The sequence below is a fragment of the Orcinus orca genome, chromosome X (assembly GCF_937001465.1).
Source record: "Orcinus orca chromosome X, mOrcOrc1.1, whole genome shotgun sequence".
NCBI lineage: Eukaryota > Metazoa > Chordata > Mammalia > Artiodactyla > Delphinidae > Orcinus > Orcinus orca.
This window is the reverse complement of record NC_064580.1, coordinates 97567106-97584963: the sequence shown is the minus strand read 5'-3', so window position 1 is coordinate 97584963 and position 17858 is coordinate 97567106. Positions and strand designations below refer to the sequence as shown.

The 17858-nt window shown below is 34.9% G+C and overlaps 1 protein-coding gene across 1 annotated transcript in view; it reads right to left on the bottom strand.

Annotated features, from left to right (window-relative positions):
• The window catches only part of ALG13 (ALG13 UDP-N-acetylglucosaminyltransferase subunit), a 74651-nt gene that overhangs the window by 55709 nt on the left and 1084 nt on the right, over positions 1-17858 (bottom strand). Inside the window, 3 exon segments of the mRNA XM_049704528.1 lie at positions 13892-14001; positions 16506-16644; positions 17676-17838. Coding sequence (XP_049560485.1) covers positions 13892-14001; positions 16506-16644; positions 17676-17838 — 412 coding nt within the window.

The window sequence follows — 17858 nt, the reverse complement described above, 5'->3', positions numbered from 1 at the left end:
TTATGCTAGAAAACACTAATACAATTCTTGACTAATGTCTCCAAACTACCGTACAACATTTACAGAAAGAGAAATTGCAAAAAGTGTCTTTCTCTGAAAATGCAAACAATGAAAATTTAAAATGAAGCTTAATGGAAGAAATATCTTACCCACAAACTTGCTAATAGGCTACATTTAAAATGCTGTGGCACCACACTAGAGGTGTTGGACATGAGAGGCATGTTTCAATGTTTAGGGCACTTTTCTGGAAAAACTGCTCTTAATTCTGAGAAAACCAAAGTAAATACGACTGTACTTTTTGTAAGGTTCAAAAACAGCACTGGTCACTTGTATTACTTGATTTCACTGTCAAGTGTTATTTAAATGCCAAAATCCAATTCCGTTCTTACTTTTTCTAAGTGTTTTAAGAAATAAATAGATCTAAAGCTGGCTTTGGAGAAGCTGCAAAATTAAGCTGCTTTCAGAATTGTTTTTCTGGTATCTGTGGCTCCAGTAGTAATCATGACTGCCTCCAACAGGAAAAGCATCAATAATCAATTTTACAATTTAGGAATGAAATAAAAGCATGGTAGAAAAAATAAAATCTTGACTTTCTTTAGCATGCCAATTTGAAATTACCTTGACTAATTTATTTTTCAAAGAAACCAAAACACTGGTGCAGAAGTTCTGAAACATGGTTTGGGAAGAGGGATCACCATCTTTCTTTAAGACCATAAATTCACTGAGAAAAACTGAATTATAGTGAAAAAGTTAATTCATTTTTGGCATTTTTTACTTGTAGAGAAAAATATAAATTCTTCATATTTATTGCTATTTATACTAAAAATATGGTATATAAAGCTTCAATCAATATTAACCCATACACTTCATTTTGAAAAAGGGAATAGAAGAAGGGAAAACTGGGAGAGGGAGAGAGAATCAGAAAATAGGTGAAAGAGCAGGAAACAAAGAGAAGAAAAATTAGAGGCAGGAAGACAAAGAGAGATAGAGGAAAGGGAAAGTAAACACACAAAGAAAACACACAGAAAGAGACCCATACAAATTCAGTCAATTGATTTTTGACAAAGGTGCAAAAGCAGCTCAGTAGAGAAAATACAGTGTTTTTATCAAATGCTGCTGGAACACCTGACATCCATATGCAAAATAAGAACAATGATCCTCAACCTATACCTCACATCTTCTACAATAATTAACTCAAAATGGATCAAAGATCTAAATGTAGAACTTCAAAACTTTTAGACGAAAGCATAGGAGAAAATCTTCAAGACCTTGAGTTGGGAAAAGAGAACTTAGATATGATATAATAAAAGAAAAATTGATTAATTGGACTTTATCAAAATTCAGAACTTTTGCTCCGCAAATGACACTATTAGGAGAGTGAAAACACAAGCCACAGACTGGAAGATACATGTCTGACAAAAAAACTTTGTATCAAAAATATATAAAAGAACTCAAAAGTCAACAATAAAAGAACAATACAATTTAAAATGGGCAAAGATCTGACTACACATTTCACCAAAGATATAGGAGCGCCTAATAAGCACGTAAGAAGGTGTTTAACGTCATTAGGAAAATGCAAATTAAAACCACAATGAGGGCTTCCCTGGTGGCGCAGTGGTTGAGCGTCCGCCTGCCGATGCAGGGTATACGGGTTCGTGCCCCGATCTGGGAAGATCCCACATGCCGTGGAGTGGCTGGGCCCGTGAGCCATGGCCGCTGGGCCTGCGCGTCCGGAGCCTGTGCTCCGCAACGGGAGAGGCCACAACAGTGAGAGGCCCGCGTACCGCGCAAAAAAAAAAAAACAAAAAAAAACCACAATGAGACATCACTACACACCTACTAGGGTGGCTATGATAAATAGTACAGATAATAACAAGTGTTAGCAAGGACGTGGAGACACTGGATCCTAAGTAAAAGCAGCCAGATGCAAAAGGGGCATGATTCCAAAAGATATGATTCCATCTATATGAAATATACCAAAAGAACAAATCTACAGAGAAAGCAAGCAGGATAGTGGTTGCCTAGGGTTGAGATGGGAATAGGTACTAAATGCAAACAGGCACAAAGGATCTTTTTGATGGATAAAAATGTTATAAAACTCTTTTGTGGTGACGTTTGCACAACTTTGCATAATCACTAAGAATTACTGAACTGTACACTTAAAACTGGTGATCTTTTAATAGCTTTATAACATAGTTCACATACCATACAATTCACTCACTTAAAAGGTGAATTTCAATGGTTTTTTAGTATATTTACAGTTGTATGTCCATCACAATTTTACATTACCCCAAAATGAAACCCCACATCCCACAACCATCAGCCTCCAATCCTCCTATCCCCACCAACTCCATGCAACCACCAATTTACTTTCTGTCTCTACATATTTGCCTATTCCGCACACTTCAAATAAATGGAATACAATATACAGTTCTGTGTAACTGACTTCTTTCACTTAGCATGATGTTTTCAAGGAGCACCTATGTATCAGTATTTCAATCCTTTGTATAGTTAAGGCAGATTTTATTTATCCATTCATCAGTTGACAGACATTTGGGTTGTTTTCACTTTTTGACTATCATGACTAAGGCTGTTATAAACATTCGTGTCCAAGTTTTCGTTTGGACATTTCTATTCTCTTGGGTAATACCCAGGAATGGAGTTGCTGGATCATATGGTAACTCTATGTTTAACCATTTGAGGAACTGTCACCACTTTCCACAGCAGCTGCACTATTTTCATTCTCATCAGTAGTGTATGAGGATTCCCGATTCACATCCTATCAACACTTACTATCCATCTCTTAGATTACAGCCATCCTATGTGGGTATGAAGTGGTATCTTGCTGTGGTTTTGTTTTGCATTCCCCTGATGGCTAATAATGTTGAGCAGCATCTCTTCATGTGCCTATTGGCCACTTGTATATCTTTAATGAGATACTACTACATACATCTTAGAATGACTAAAATAAATTTTTTTTAATGACAATACCAAGTGTTGACAAAGATGCAGAGCAACTGAAACTCTCGTATGTTGCTGGTAGGAATATAAAATAGTACAGCCACTCTGGAAAAATAGTTTAGCAGATTCTTATAAAATAAAAAAGAGTTGCCATATGACACAGCAACCCCACTTCTGGGTAAATATTCAAGAGAAATGAAAACTTAAGTTCACACAAAAACCTGTACATGAATATTTATAGCAGCTTTATTCATAATCATGATTCCTCCCAAACTGGAAACAATCCAAACATCCTTCAACTGGTGAATGGACAAACTGTGGTACATCCATACAACAGAATACTCCTCAACAATAAAAAATAATGAATTATGGATATATACAAGAACATGTGTGAATCGCAGATGCATTGTGCTAAGCAAAAGGAGAGATTCAGAAGGCTACATACTGTATGACTGCATTTATATGACATACTGGAAAAGACAAAACCATAGGAAGGAAAAACAGATTGGTTGCTGCCAGTAGTTAGCATTGTAGGAAAGGGTTGACTACAAAGGGATGACAGGAGCAGATTTATGGGTGTGGTGGAAGAGTTCTGTATCTTGATTGTAGTGGTGGTTACACGATTATGCATTTTTCAAAATTTATAGAACTGTACATGAAAAATGCTAATTTTGCTGTATTTAAATTTAAAAATAAATAAAACAAAAATAGTAGAAGGAACAGAATTTACAGTTGAGGAGCTCACAAAACAGACAAGGTTGGAGAGAAAAAACAAGAAAATTAGAGGATCAATTCAGGAAAGCCAATATCTAACTAACAGGAGTCTCAAAATGAGATGAAGAAAGCGGAGAGGAAGAAATAATGATGATGATGTATGGAAAATTCTAGCACTGCAGGATATGACTGTCTATATTTAGATTGAAAAGGTCCATGAAGTAGCCAGAACAATGAAAGCAAAAAAGATGATCTGCAATGCATATAACAACATTCTAAAGCTTTCTGAGAGGAAAAACAGGTCTTAAAAGATCACACATATGAATAGCAATAAACTTCTCATCAGAAGAACTAGAAGCTAGAAAACACTGAAGTTCAATATATGAGGGGAAATTATTTCCAACCTTGAACTCTATACACCAAGCTATCAATCAGATGGAAGAGTAGAAGGCATTTTCAAACTTGAAAGATTTAAAAAAATGCGCCTTACTGTCAGAAAGCTAGTGGAGGATATCTGAAACCAAAACAAAGAAGTTAAACCACAAAAAGGGGTGGGGCACATAGAATCCTGGAAACAGAAGATTCAACACAAGAGAAGCAAAAGGAATTTTTAAGATAAGGATAAAGGGGAAATCCCAGGAGGACAGACTTTTAAGCAGGACTAGATAGAGAACAACCAGTTCAGGTAAAAGAAAAGAGAACTCCAGCACAGACATAGTAAAACATAAATAATAATAAAAGTCATAGATAACCTAGCATATTTAAACATACTAGGAAAGATGGCCACCTCTGTTGGAGTTTGGGAATAGTTCTATAGAAAACTGAGCAAATGAAAAAACAGAAATGAGGTAAACAGTTTTATAGAAATGTAATCAATCAACACTTACTACATGGCTCATATGTGAATACTGTACTCAAAGAATCATAATAATGTCAACACTGAAAACAGATCTCACCATAACTGATAAACTAAATTTGTTTTTGTTTTTTAAATTTAAATATCACCTGTAGACTTCCCACTGTGGAAGCAAGGGAGGAGGGAGACAAAGCCTCTCTTCCACAGTAGGAAGTCTACAGATGATATTTAAATTTAAAAAACAAGTTCGAAAATATCACTTATAAAACATATAAAATAATGTAATATGGTTACCTACAGGAAGCAGGATTAGAGATGGGGAGGAATGGGACATAGAACTGCTGTTTCTTGTTATAAGCCTTGTAGAACTAGTTAAAATTTTATATATTTACATGTATTAATAATAAAATTAAAAATTCAATAAAGTGAGCAAGAAACAGACTGGCATAATAAACTGGGAAAATAAATGATAAGTAAAATGTTACAGCTAAAAGGGACCTCTTATTTTACAGATGAAGAAACGGGTTTCAAATAATTATAAGCCTTACCCAAGTTTTCACATCCAATTGGCAATAGTACTAGGACTAGAACTATATATTGTCTCCTGATTCTTGTATAATTATTATAAAGAGGAACTGCATACTAAAGAAGAAAAGATATGAACAAGGACCTCAGAGATGGTTAAGTACAAGTCATGTTCCCCAAATTAGTACAATAGGACTTTTTAAAAAAGACCTGTGGGACAATACTAGAATTCATCCTGTATATAACAGAAAGCAATTTCATAGTATTTAATAGTGTCCTTTGAAATATCTATTGCATTGAAATCCAAACTGGCTATTTTTCCACAGCAAACTACTCCAATCCTGCAAACCTCTAGAACAGTGGTTGGTTCTTATGTGAAGGGCTTGAAAAAGGATTACCCCATGCCCAGAAATTCTGATTCAGCCAGGTCTGGGGTGGGTCCCAAGAATTTGCATTTCTAACAAGTTCTCAGGAGATGCTGATGCTGCTAGCCCAGGACCACACTTTGGGAACCAGTGCTCTAGAACAAGGTGTTCCACAAGTTATTAAGTATTCCTAAGAAGAGAGTTTCAAGGCCACCTACCATAATCCTGTCTTTGAGGTTCATATGTCCATTAGCAATATTGAAGGAGTCAAGGAATGCTAAAGTTACCTGCTTAACTTTGACCTGGTCTTTCCCGTAAGGGGAAAAATGGTTTAGGAAAAGGCCAAGTCAAAGTTAAACAGGTAACTTTAGCATTCAAGTTACTAATGGTTTTTAATGCGCTACAGCTACTGCTTTCAAATTTTCAAAGTTTAAAAAAAAAAAAATTTTCAAAGTTTGAGAGATGTTACTCCAGGAATTTTTCTGTGGTCTAAATCTAAGGTTGTTGGAATAATTACATAAGATACTGCATGTCAAGTGCGTAGCACATAAGTGTTTAAGTACTGACTGCTATTAACTGCTACCTGCCAAATAAAGTGGTTCACTAAGAAATTATTCTTTGGTCAAAAAAAGAAAAAAATATGGTAAGAACCAGAACAATTTCACCTAAATTCTTGAAAATAATGGGAAGAAAAATAATTGCCTTAAAGACCTTTTAAGCACTGTACTGTGGGTACAGATTAAAATAAAACAAGTGGAAGAAAATTAAAATAATTTAAAATAATTATCATTTGACCTGTCATAAAATTGACGTGCTTTAATTTTACAACTACTTTCCATACTGTAATTCAACTTGAAAATGGGATTTGTTGTTTTAACCGGAATTGCCTATTTCTTCTTTCACTGATGAAGTAGGGAAATTCTTTGAAGTACAACATATAAATACTGATAGTTTTAATTCTAAGATAACACTCCTTCATGTCGCAACCAATTATATGAGGTATATGCCGGGAATTTTTTTTTAACAGCATACATTGTCTGTGACAATGTGTGTATATGGTATAGTTGCAAATGTATAATTGTAAATGTATAAAAATGATGCTTCTGAGTTATTTTAATTTCTAAGAGACAATATGGTACCGTGAAAAGAATATTATGAACTTTGTTATGCCACTTTAATCTCTGCATCAGTTTCCTTATCTGTAAAATAAAGGAGATGGGCTGTATGATCTCTAAGCTCTCTTTCCGGTCTAAGGAACTGTGATTCTCTGTGATTCAGTGGTGGGTAACAGATTTGCCCTCCCTTTAGATGATCAAATTTGTGATCAACATTAACCATAAAAATAGCTTATAGGGGGATTAACATATCATCCTGGCAAACTGTGAGGCTGTGGCCCACATAAAAATGAATGATAAATCTTACCTTATCAAACGAAATAAACAGACCTACGTTTTTAAAGGTAACAAAATTTGTAACTATATGTGGTGATGGATGTTAACTAAACTTATTGTGGTAACCATTTTTCACTATATACATACATCAAATCATTATGATATACAAGTTAAACAATGTTACATGTCAATTATATCTCAACAAAGCTGAAAAAATTAACAATAGATACATGTATATAAGGACTTGTAACAACCTGCTGAAAAGGCAATTAGTATTTTTTTAAAAACATAATACTAAATCATTTAACTATTTTTAGTACCAAATAACATGGGGGCAATGGGGGAAATTGCTCTGCAACTCTACAGAACCTTTTTAAGGTCTTTCATTACTGAAAAATATAATGGTAAACTGTCTTTTTTTTAAAACATGTTTTAACAGCACTCTGAAACTAGAACCTGTCACTTCCTTTCATGGTGAACATTTAAACAGAACTAGCAAAGCAAGGTTAATGAGGAAAAGAAATACAATGGTCCCAAAACAAAATTTGGCCAATACGGCCCTATTCAACCTCCTCAAGGAGACAATAAAGAAAAAGAACTGATTTCCCAGAGCAGTTATCCTTGCTCAGATATGCAAAACAGAAGAAACATTACCAAGAACCACTTGCTTTCATTTCCCTCTCTTCCCTACTTCCACCTGAAGCATTCTAATACAGATTAGAAAAAAAGGAAAACAGTATTCTTTAAAAATATATCATCTTGACACAGAAATACTGAAGGTTGCTTTCTGTTGTTTTTTTTAAGCTACTTGCAGTGTCCAATCTGTCTATAGACAGACAGGGGATTGAAGAAAGGGAGAATAAAGACCAGAACATTCTTTTCTTTGTTTTGATGCACTGAAAAGACTCGGGCACTTAAACCTCTAAGTAAACTTCAATTCTCTAACTACAACCCCAACTAGAGACTGAATATGAATTTAAATATGAAATTCAATGAAGATTTTGCCTTCTGTATCATTTAGGACAATATACTGTGAATTCTAGGAAAATATCTCTAAGCCTATTCCTACTTCTTAAAACAAAAACTCTAACCAAGAGAAAATGTCTTATTTCAACATTTTTTATTTTCAAATATGCCACACAATTGTTTTTATGTCTTAGAAATCACCTATGAGGAAAGCTAGTTTTACTAATTCACAAATGGAAAAACTGAAATCCAGAAAATTACTTAGGCTGAAAATTTAGGAATGGTTTTCACTCCTAAATTTGGGGAGTGTATTATCCACCCACTTCATACAGTAGTGGAAAAACCACCACCATGTTCTGGACAAAAGGGGAAATGAACAGTAACAAAGATGCAATATATGGCCTCTCACAGACATCATTCTAACAGTGACTATCAGTTCAGCAAATACTTTAGAAGCACACTTAACAGTAAATGAGTAAATTACAACACTGTATTGCTTTACCAGATAGCCCAATGTAATACATCCTAAAATAATTACTACAAACGAAAATAATTTTCATTTAGTTCCTTTTATCAATTAGAAACAGTACTACACAAGACATTATGGGTTATAGATACTGAGTTAAAGTATTAAGGTTAGTGTCAAAATGTGTTGTTTGGCATGTTTTAAACGAAGAGAAAAATTTATAATTTGTGTTGTATTATAAAACCTGGAAATTACTAAACTTAAATGTATTTAATCAGAGGGTTTAATTATAAAGGAGTCTAACAGTTACCATCAAATATTAATGAACAATGACCAAGGAATTACTGAAGTTGGCCTCCGTCTAGGGATTCTTAACCTGGGGCGGCCTCAAGGTACCTGTAAATTCCCTGAAATTCATAGCAAAATATGTATATGTGTGAGTAGAGAGAGAAGCAATAGTTTTAAGTATTTTGAAGGGTTTCATGACCCCAAAAAAGCTTAAGAACTACTGCCTCAGAGAGCAGGACTGTAGCCATCAAAATAAAATCATGACACTGGAATTCCCTGGCAGTCCAGTGGTTAAGACTCCGCACTTCCAACGCAGGGCACACAGGGAGGACATAAAAAAAGGAAAATTCATGACAGAGTGTCAATCATAATAGATAATTTCAGCCAGGATACAGTAAAAATTCATAAAGACAATAAGGATCTAGAAGTGAAATACTAAAATAGATGAGACATGATGGTATAAAAACCCCTCAAAATATTTTTTAAGAATCAATATCAATGTCAAGAAACATGTATTTTACTTTCCCGTTTGAAGCTAGATTGTTTTGCTCACCTTTTATCTAGCCACCAACAAAAATCATAAGAATTCAAAGAACTATACAAGACTGTGCTAGAATATTCATGTAAGGAATTAACCATTTAACAAGGAGTTAAGTGTGATTTGGTGGTTATCCTAAACCTTTCTCCATATAATCTTTTACTGGAAAACACTATAGCTACTGCTGTTTATAAACCTCTGATTTTTAACACCATGTTTGTCCGAAAATCCCCAACAGGTAACCGTTCTTTGACAGACCCTTAAATACCATTAGAACATTACATAGGATCAGCACTACTATGCCATTCCTATAGATGCTTGATCCTACAAACTTCACCATATAATGCGATGGTCACATCTTTCTCTTGAACAAGAGACATACTAGATATTTTGAAGTCAAGTCAAAGAGAGTAGGAAATGAATGTGTGCATGACAATGTTTCCTAGACCCAATACCTAACCAAGATGAGAAAAGAATACTAAGTAACAGAAGTGCGTTTATCATTTACGGATAACCAACTGTTTTTCAGGCAGAGGATACATGAATGTATAGTTCCTCCTCAACTATACTTAAAGAGTTCCTCCAGAGCAGGAATCATGTCTTGAGTCCTGCTGATGTAAAAAGTAGATTCTTATCATGCACTTATGTTTAAAAAAAAAACTAAGAAAACAAATAAATGGGCTTGAGCCATTTAGGAAGTAAAGCTGAGAGTACCTGGTGACCAATCATATATAAAGGGTTGGAGCTGTAAGAATTAAAGCCTGGAAGACTGACTAAATGGTGACACCATTAACAGAGATAAGGATCTCAGAAGGATGAAAAGGAGAAATATGATTTTAGTTTGGGGCATATCAAGTTTAGGGTGCTTAAGAGAATTAACAGAGTGACATGACCTATAAGCAACTGGAAATACCATGCAGAAGCTCAAATCACAGTTGGGGGATGGATAGGGGAGTCAATAGTAGAGACCCTGGGAGTGATGAAAATACCAAGAAAAAAATATACAAGGAGGACCAAAAATAGAGCCCCAAACACAAACATTTACAGAGAAAACAAAAGAGCTGGTAAGTAAGTTGCAAACAGGTAAATGACTGGGAGTTTCTCCACAGGAGTTTTATGAGTAGTGATCAGTATGCTTTTAAATAGCAATGTAAAAACTGAAATAGGTTACATACCCATGGCTACCATACGATCTAAATTTTTTGGAATAGTCCCCTGATTTCAAATATACAGTCCTCCTGTCCCCATAAATGATGGAAACATACTGGAATTCAGTGTTCCAATTACAATTCCCAGACCATCTTTTGGATACTTCAGTAGCGTAACTCCTTTCCCCCCCGCCCCGGGTACGCAGGCCTCTCACTGTTGTGGCCTCTCCCGTTGCGAAGCACAGGCTCCGGACGCACAGGCTCAGCGGCCATAGCTCACGGGCCCAGCCGCTCGGTGGCATGTGGGATCTTCCCGGACCGGGACATGAACCCTTGTCCCCTGCATCGGCAGGTGGACTCTCAACCACTGCGCCACCAGGGAAGCCCAGTGTGAACTCCTTTTTCACATTATGCTCTGAACTCAGTTTCCTCATCTGCAAAATGCAACAACAGTAACTATTTCATAGAGTTATACTGTAAAGATTAAATGAGTTCATTTGTGTAAAATATTTCAAACAGTACATGATACACACTAAGCAGGCAAGGATGTTAACTGTTACTGTAATTTTTCATTCCCCACTCCCCCATAAAAATACGGTACTAATTGTTCAGCAGAAAATTGATTACCACACAGCTATCAGGACCACCGTGTCCAAATCTTTCCCAAAAATACAATTTCAAGTAATCTGGCCATACATCCCATTTCTCAGACTACATGAAGATTTTTGGTCATCTCTGATAATTTCCAATTTTTAATAAATCACAGGGATTAAGTGCTTATACTATAATAAAGAACCAAGAAAAATATCTATATTACTGTTAGTCATTCCTGACATCCTTAGTCTTGGAAAATTTCCTCAAATTATCAAAGTGGTATACATTTTTATATTGCCCTTTGTGTCCACATGATTTGCCTTTAAAAGCATACAAAGCAGTGCTCTAATACAGGTTCTTGGTGTCTAGCATCACTTGATAATACTTTTTGAGATGACTATTTTTCAATGTTACAGAACTGTGCATCAAGTTCATCAGTTGTACTATCTTACCTAACACCAAATCCTACTCTTTCCTTCCAAATTATAAGCATGTAGTCATCTAAAATCCTTACTTCCCAAGCATACTATAACTTCACATCACTTTTCACCTACTCCAACATCAATCAACTTTCTATTACCTGTCCACCTTTGCACATACCAATGATGTGAATTTCTCAAACTACTAAACTTTCTCTTTCACTTCCTCATCCCTGGATATCTAAATACCTCTCAACAGAAAACTGCTACATAAACTGCATTGCACTTATACACTGATTTCAAACATCTGAAGCCCTGTCAGGTAATGAAACTAAACAAATTTTATTGGGTAAATATTTCAAATAGAATTTTGATTACCATGAATTTTTTCTTAAGGACCAATTAGAAATACCCTTCTAATTGGGCAATTAATTTATCCTAGCCTCTTTCCTCTTCTGTAAAATGAATGGTTTGCACTAGGTATTTTTAAAATTCTCTACCAATTCCCAAAATCTACAATTCTTTGTCTTAAAGTCTTTATTTGTTCAATCTAGTATCAATGCTATACCGTGGCATTTTGCTAGATTCCAAAAACTCAGGAATCACCGGTTTCTAAGTCCCAGCTAAGGTTGCAATACACCAAAGGAAAACCCAATTTAGTGAACTGTGAAATTCCTTCTAAAATAATTAAACTTCTGGAAATGAAGAAAATCTCCCTTGGAAGGGATTAAAGTAACTAAAATAAATACTAGGCAAACAAATATAAAGAAACAAAAAGCTTACAACATATATTATGGTATGGTAGAAAGAGCACAGGACTGCGAGTCAAGAAGTTGCTTCTAGTGGCAGCTCTGCCAAAGGCTGTTATTTTAGACAAGTTGTAACCTCTGGCCTTCTTCCTCATCTGTGAAATGAAGGGATTGGACTACATGATCTTGAGGATTCCTGCCAAATCAAAATGGTTCTAAGATATCCTTTGATTTTTAAACCCCACAAGTGATATAAAATTTTACAAAGGTACAGTCAAGAGATGTCACTACACACAACTGACACCACTGGCTTAAGCCTCTGCTAAATGAAATAATGGAATCTGGGTTATGTGCTCTTGTGGGAAAGAAGCAGAGGATTTGGGGCCCTATGCTGCTCTTTAGTTGTCTAATGTTTGAGTAGACCCTTTCATTTGTTTCTGATTCTCTATGGTTAATCCTTCATGACATAAGATAATTAAAGACTGAGTGATCAACATAAATTTTAAGCCACATTTTTTCTCAAACTAGAGAAACATATTTAAAAGAGAGGCCAGAAAAGTGAAATTCTCTCTATGGATTTGAATAGGGCCTTTCCTACAGCATTAGGTTAACATTAATATACAATTATGATTATGGTGCTATGAATTCTCAACTGTGTATATTACTCACTTTTTAGGTTATTCTCAGCAAAATTTAATCCAAGTTGGTATCCTCCTGCTACCCGGAGTACTTCTCAGCCACCACCTTCTACCATTAGTAAGAATTTATTTTAATATTAGCCTAAGTAAAACACAATCAGGAAAATAAATCTACAGAAACATTATATAATGCATCCCAAGTAAAATGTTTAGAATATTCAACATTTTGGGATAATGCAATCAAAAATGAATCTTTATAGTGAATGCTCTATTTTTATGGATGAATTATATCTAAACTTTCTACCAGAAAACTATCAATACTTATGGATAATCTAGTTTATTTTATAGATCTTGAAACCACTCACCATAATCAGAATTTCATAAAGTATCTATTTTGAGTTATGTGAATTTTAAAACCATATATTTAGGCCATTACACACATCAGATCATTTATTCATTTGTAAAACTAACTTTATAAGGGCATAAACTCCTCTATGATGCTACAGTAAATGTTTCCACACCACTGTGGGGGGGGGGGTCCTTAAAAAATAACAGCAAGTCCTATTGGCACAAGTGCTTTTTGATTTACTCTTCTCAAACCAGTAAAGCTTTGACATTGGACAAGTTTATTTTTGTCACTTTCTATTCATATTTTACAGGAAAACAGTGAACACATCCACTCCACTCTATTCTTCACGATAACAGTAGTTTCTCGAAGTACAACAGATCAACTGAATTGATAGTTAATCTTTTTAAGGTAATTATTGAGCTTTTTATTTCACAGAACACAATCCATCATTTTTTTTTTTTTAATTTGGTTTCTTGGATTATGAAGCTAAAGATTCTGACTCAAATTTTTTTTACAAGTTTGTTACTGTTTCATTTTTTACTCTAATATCAAATTAACTACATTTGAGGTTTTTGTCAAAGTTTTCATATTTAATTCATTTTTTTCATGATTCCAAATCCATTTGGGATTCTAGAATAAAACGTGTGAATGCTCACTACATATTTCTTTTACTAAAACATGAAGAATAGGGAAAAATCTAATAAATTTGTGAAACTGCAATTAGAATCTGGACCCAAATGCTAACATTCACACCATAAAATTTTCTATACATTCTACAGATGTAGGAGACTTATTAATTTATATTATTCTACAAATATATACTCTATATTTAATTTGATTTAACCACATTCCATAAGTTGAATTTGAGGGGTGTTTTTAAAGGTTTGAGAGTTTAGTGTTTAGTTTGAGTGTTTAGTGTTTATTTTTGTAATCCAACAACTTTATCCAAAAATGCAGAAAATTTTTCTGGCTGGCCAGGAGGAAAACATTTCAGTGTTGAAAAGTCCATTGACTGTAACAGCCCAGGAAGCATGCTAAAACAAAAGAAGAAAAATATTAGGTAATATGGGAGAAAATTCCATAATTCAATGCTGCCCACTTGATGACTGAATCTAACTTCCAAGAATATTGTGATGGTTCTCAACCTGTATATGTGAATTTCAATGTATTTTAATATTATAGGTATACACAATAATAATAAAATAATACAAAGCGCATTACATGTCAATAGCAATTCAACATTTTATCTTTTACATCAACTGAAATATTTCAGAAATGTTATTTCATGAAAGATGTGGTCACATGGCTTTGGAACACTTCTCATGACTGGGCAGATATAACTTGAAGCAAACTCAATTTATGAAAACAGAATAAATGAAACCAAAAGTAACAGCTGCAAGACAAGAACAATAAGCTGGGGAGACTACTAGACCATGCATGAAGATTGTGAAATAATTTTTGCTAGTAATTTACTACCATAAATCCATATATAACTAAGCAACATACAATCGCTATGCACGTTGGAAATAAGGTTCAGACCCACAACATAAAACTATTACTTCAGAAATTTAATTAAACCAGCCACTTAAATTAGAACAGACAATCATCCAGCCTACATTTGGGGCAAATAAATGATATACCTAAAATAAAAATACAACTAATTATTGATTCTCCTTATGGCATCCACGTGTGCAACTTTCTTGAAACTAATACAAGAAAAAAAGAATTCTAAAACTGAAAAAAAATAAATAAATTGGAGATTTGTACAGCTCCTTTTTCAGCCTGAGAGTCAGGATGTGTCTATGAAATCAATGTTTTCCCCTTTTTAATGTACTAACATAAAAATCGAAGCTGATTTAATGTTTAGAATGAAAATACTCATCAAAAGTGTCTGGAAAAATTGACTTGCATAAACCAAGGAAGATGAACATTGATTCCTCTTCAAAAATGGTATTAACCCCTAACAATCTCAACTACCTAAGGACAGATATGCCCATTATCTGAAGCCCACATAATTCTGATTATCTAGCTTCTCCCCTGACTCACAATATTTTAAGAATCGCTTCTATATTACAAAGCCACCCTGACATTCCCTCTCCTCCATCATTATGGGGATTAGGACACCAACCATTGCTCCTGGAACAATCAATGAATCTGTCTCCTCTCAATGAGAATAGGAAACTTTGTCTGTTTTTGTTCACTGATGATGCCAAGTACCTAGAATAATGCCTGGCACACAGTATGTGCCCAATAAATAATGAATAAACAAGTATTTACTGAGTGCCTAAGACACAGAAGCAGTAATATTAAAAGAAAAGCTTATGTTCTAACCAGTTTTTTCTAAGGTTTATTTTCAAATTAATTTCAATTTATTATAACATAAGAAATATGCATTTTGTAATACTTCTATGAGGTCTTTTCTTTTTAAAACATCAAATTAGGATAGCTTTTAAAGTCCAACAATTGGGAATTACTGACCTGACCCTTTGGCAAGCTTCTAGTGTCTGAAGAAAAATTAATAGAAAACCAGCAATTTTCTTCATCCTTCTATTGTGATGTTGATCAGTTCTTGCTGAATTCTAATATACTTCTAGAAAATAATACTCCTTACCATAAAGCAATTCCTCTGCTTAAAATACTCCCATGGCTTCTTATTAAACACAGAATAAAATCAGAACTCTTCTGTGAACTATCCCCACCCAGCTTCATCTTCATACTACATTCTCTCCCTTGCTTACTGTACTCCTGCCACACTAACCCTCTGTTCCTCAAACACACCAAACTCCAAGCTCATTCCCAACTTAGGGCCTTTGCAATTGCTGCTGTTCCTTCTGCCTCTACAGCTTCACATGAGTGGCTCTTCCTGGTTATTCAGGTCTCAGCTCAAATGTCATATACCCAGTTATGCCTTCCCCGACCATTCTAATTAGTCTTCACCCCAGCTATCACATCACCCTGCCCTATTTTCTTCATAACACATTTCACCATATGAAATTATCTCGACTGCTTATTTATGAACTGTTTACTGTCTATCTCCCACCACTAGAACATAAGCACCATGAAAGCAGGGACTTTATGTCATGTTTAGCACTGTTATCCACAGCACCAAAAACAATGCCTGCCATGTATTAGATATAGTTGAATGAATGAATGAGTAAATTTAATTTAGGGATTCCAGTGGATTTACTGAAGGCAAAACCTTAATTAAAAATAAGCAAATGCCTTCCTTAAATAATGAAAAATAATGAACACAAAAGTTTATATTCTCAGAGACCTGCACACCCAGATGAATACACACAGATACGTGCACACACACACATTCAGATATTCACATGCAATGAAATAAGCATAGACACTGAAAGAAATACAACACAGATATCACAAAGTAGAAGACAAATGATCAGGTTTTACAGGTGAGAAAATCAAAATGTTTGCTAAGTGGGAGAAGGTAAGAGATCAAAGATACAGGCAGGTTAGGCAGGTGGGTAAGAATAGCTAGGAAGGAATTAAGAGGTCAAATAATCAGTCTCTAGTATACCTGCAGGTACAGTAAAAGAGATGCCCGTCTTTGTGTAGCTGCTTTGCCAATTCCAGCTGATGATTGTTCATCAACTTTTCATTTATAACCACTATGAGTGGCTTTCTTTCTTCCAGAGTCTCCAAACAGCTTCCTGCACCTACAAAAATATACCAAATTTGTTAACACAGTTTAAAAAAAAGTTAGTGATTCACCAGGCCTTATAACTAGAACTCAAAAGATGAAAAATTTAGTTGGCAACACTACAAATCAAGCCTTTTAATTATACATCCAAAATGACAAAAAACAGTTATGAGTGGTCTCTAGTGTTACAAACCTGACTTGAAAAACACATTCTTTATCACTGCCAACAATATCAGTGCTTTGCAACTTGCCCTCTAGTAGTATGCCCTGGGCATGGGCCTTGAATCCAAATAAGATTCAGGTTCAACATACTGTACATGAAGCCATACTGCACTTCTATTCAAACACAAGTAAAAAAGCAAGCCTTCAGTAGTGACAAGCACCAATAAAGGAAAACTTTGACCACTCCTTATGAGTCTGCTTGTCAAAAGAGTCAAGGATAAATCTCCACAAACATGCATATATACAATATTTGGGTCAATTCAACTTTTAACTCTAAACTCATTTAGATAATTTAAATGGGAGCGAGGGGACTGCTAAGTGAGCAGACAAATCCTTTTTGGGTAGACGATACCAGCACCAGACTGTTATCTGCCTGCCGCTTACTGACTGGACAAATTACTTAACCTTTTAATAGAAATGTAAAAAATCTTCCAAAGCCAAATTCTCAATGACCAATCCGACCAATCAGATGGCTGAACGTTCCTGCAGACCTAAGCCCAGATACTAATTCCCACTGACAACTCTTGACACATGTCATTGGATAACTTATTTTGCTTGTGTTTAGGGTTTCTGTAAACCCTAAAGTTTACAGTTCTGTAAACTGTAAAGCTGGCCTTCAGTGATTGATTTCCCATTTTTCTATCACCCAGAATTATAAATTCTCTCCAATAATGTTCCCGACTGCTATATTGCAATCAGTATTTTATTCAAAATGGCTACCGGTGAGTTACCCTAGTGATTTTACTTTACATCAGAAAGGTTCGAGTTTCTGTTCTTATTTGTTGTCTATCAAAAACCAAACCGGACAGTTCTACGGCACTTTACCGGAGTGACTAATAACAAGATCTGCTTTCTGAAGGTCTTCTTTCAATGAATCCTTGTATCTGTAAACATCCAGAATAAATGACTCCGTACTGAATGGTTCAGGTACCACCTTTCCTCTACCTATTTGTAGGACAAGTCGGTTGTAACCGAGGCTCTGGATTATCTGAAACGGGAAAAAAGAAA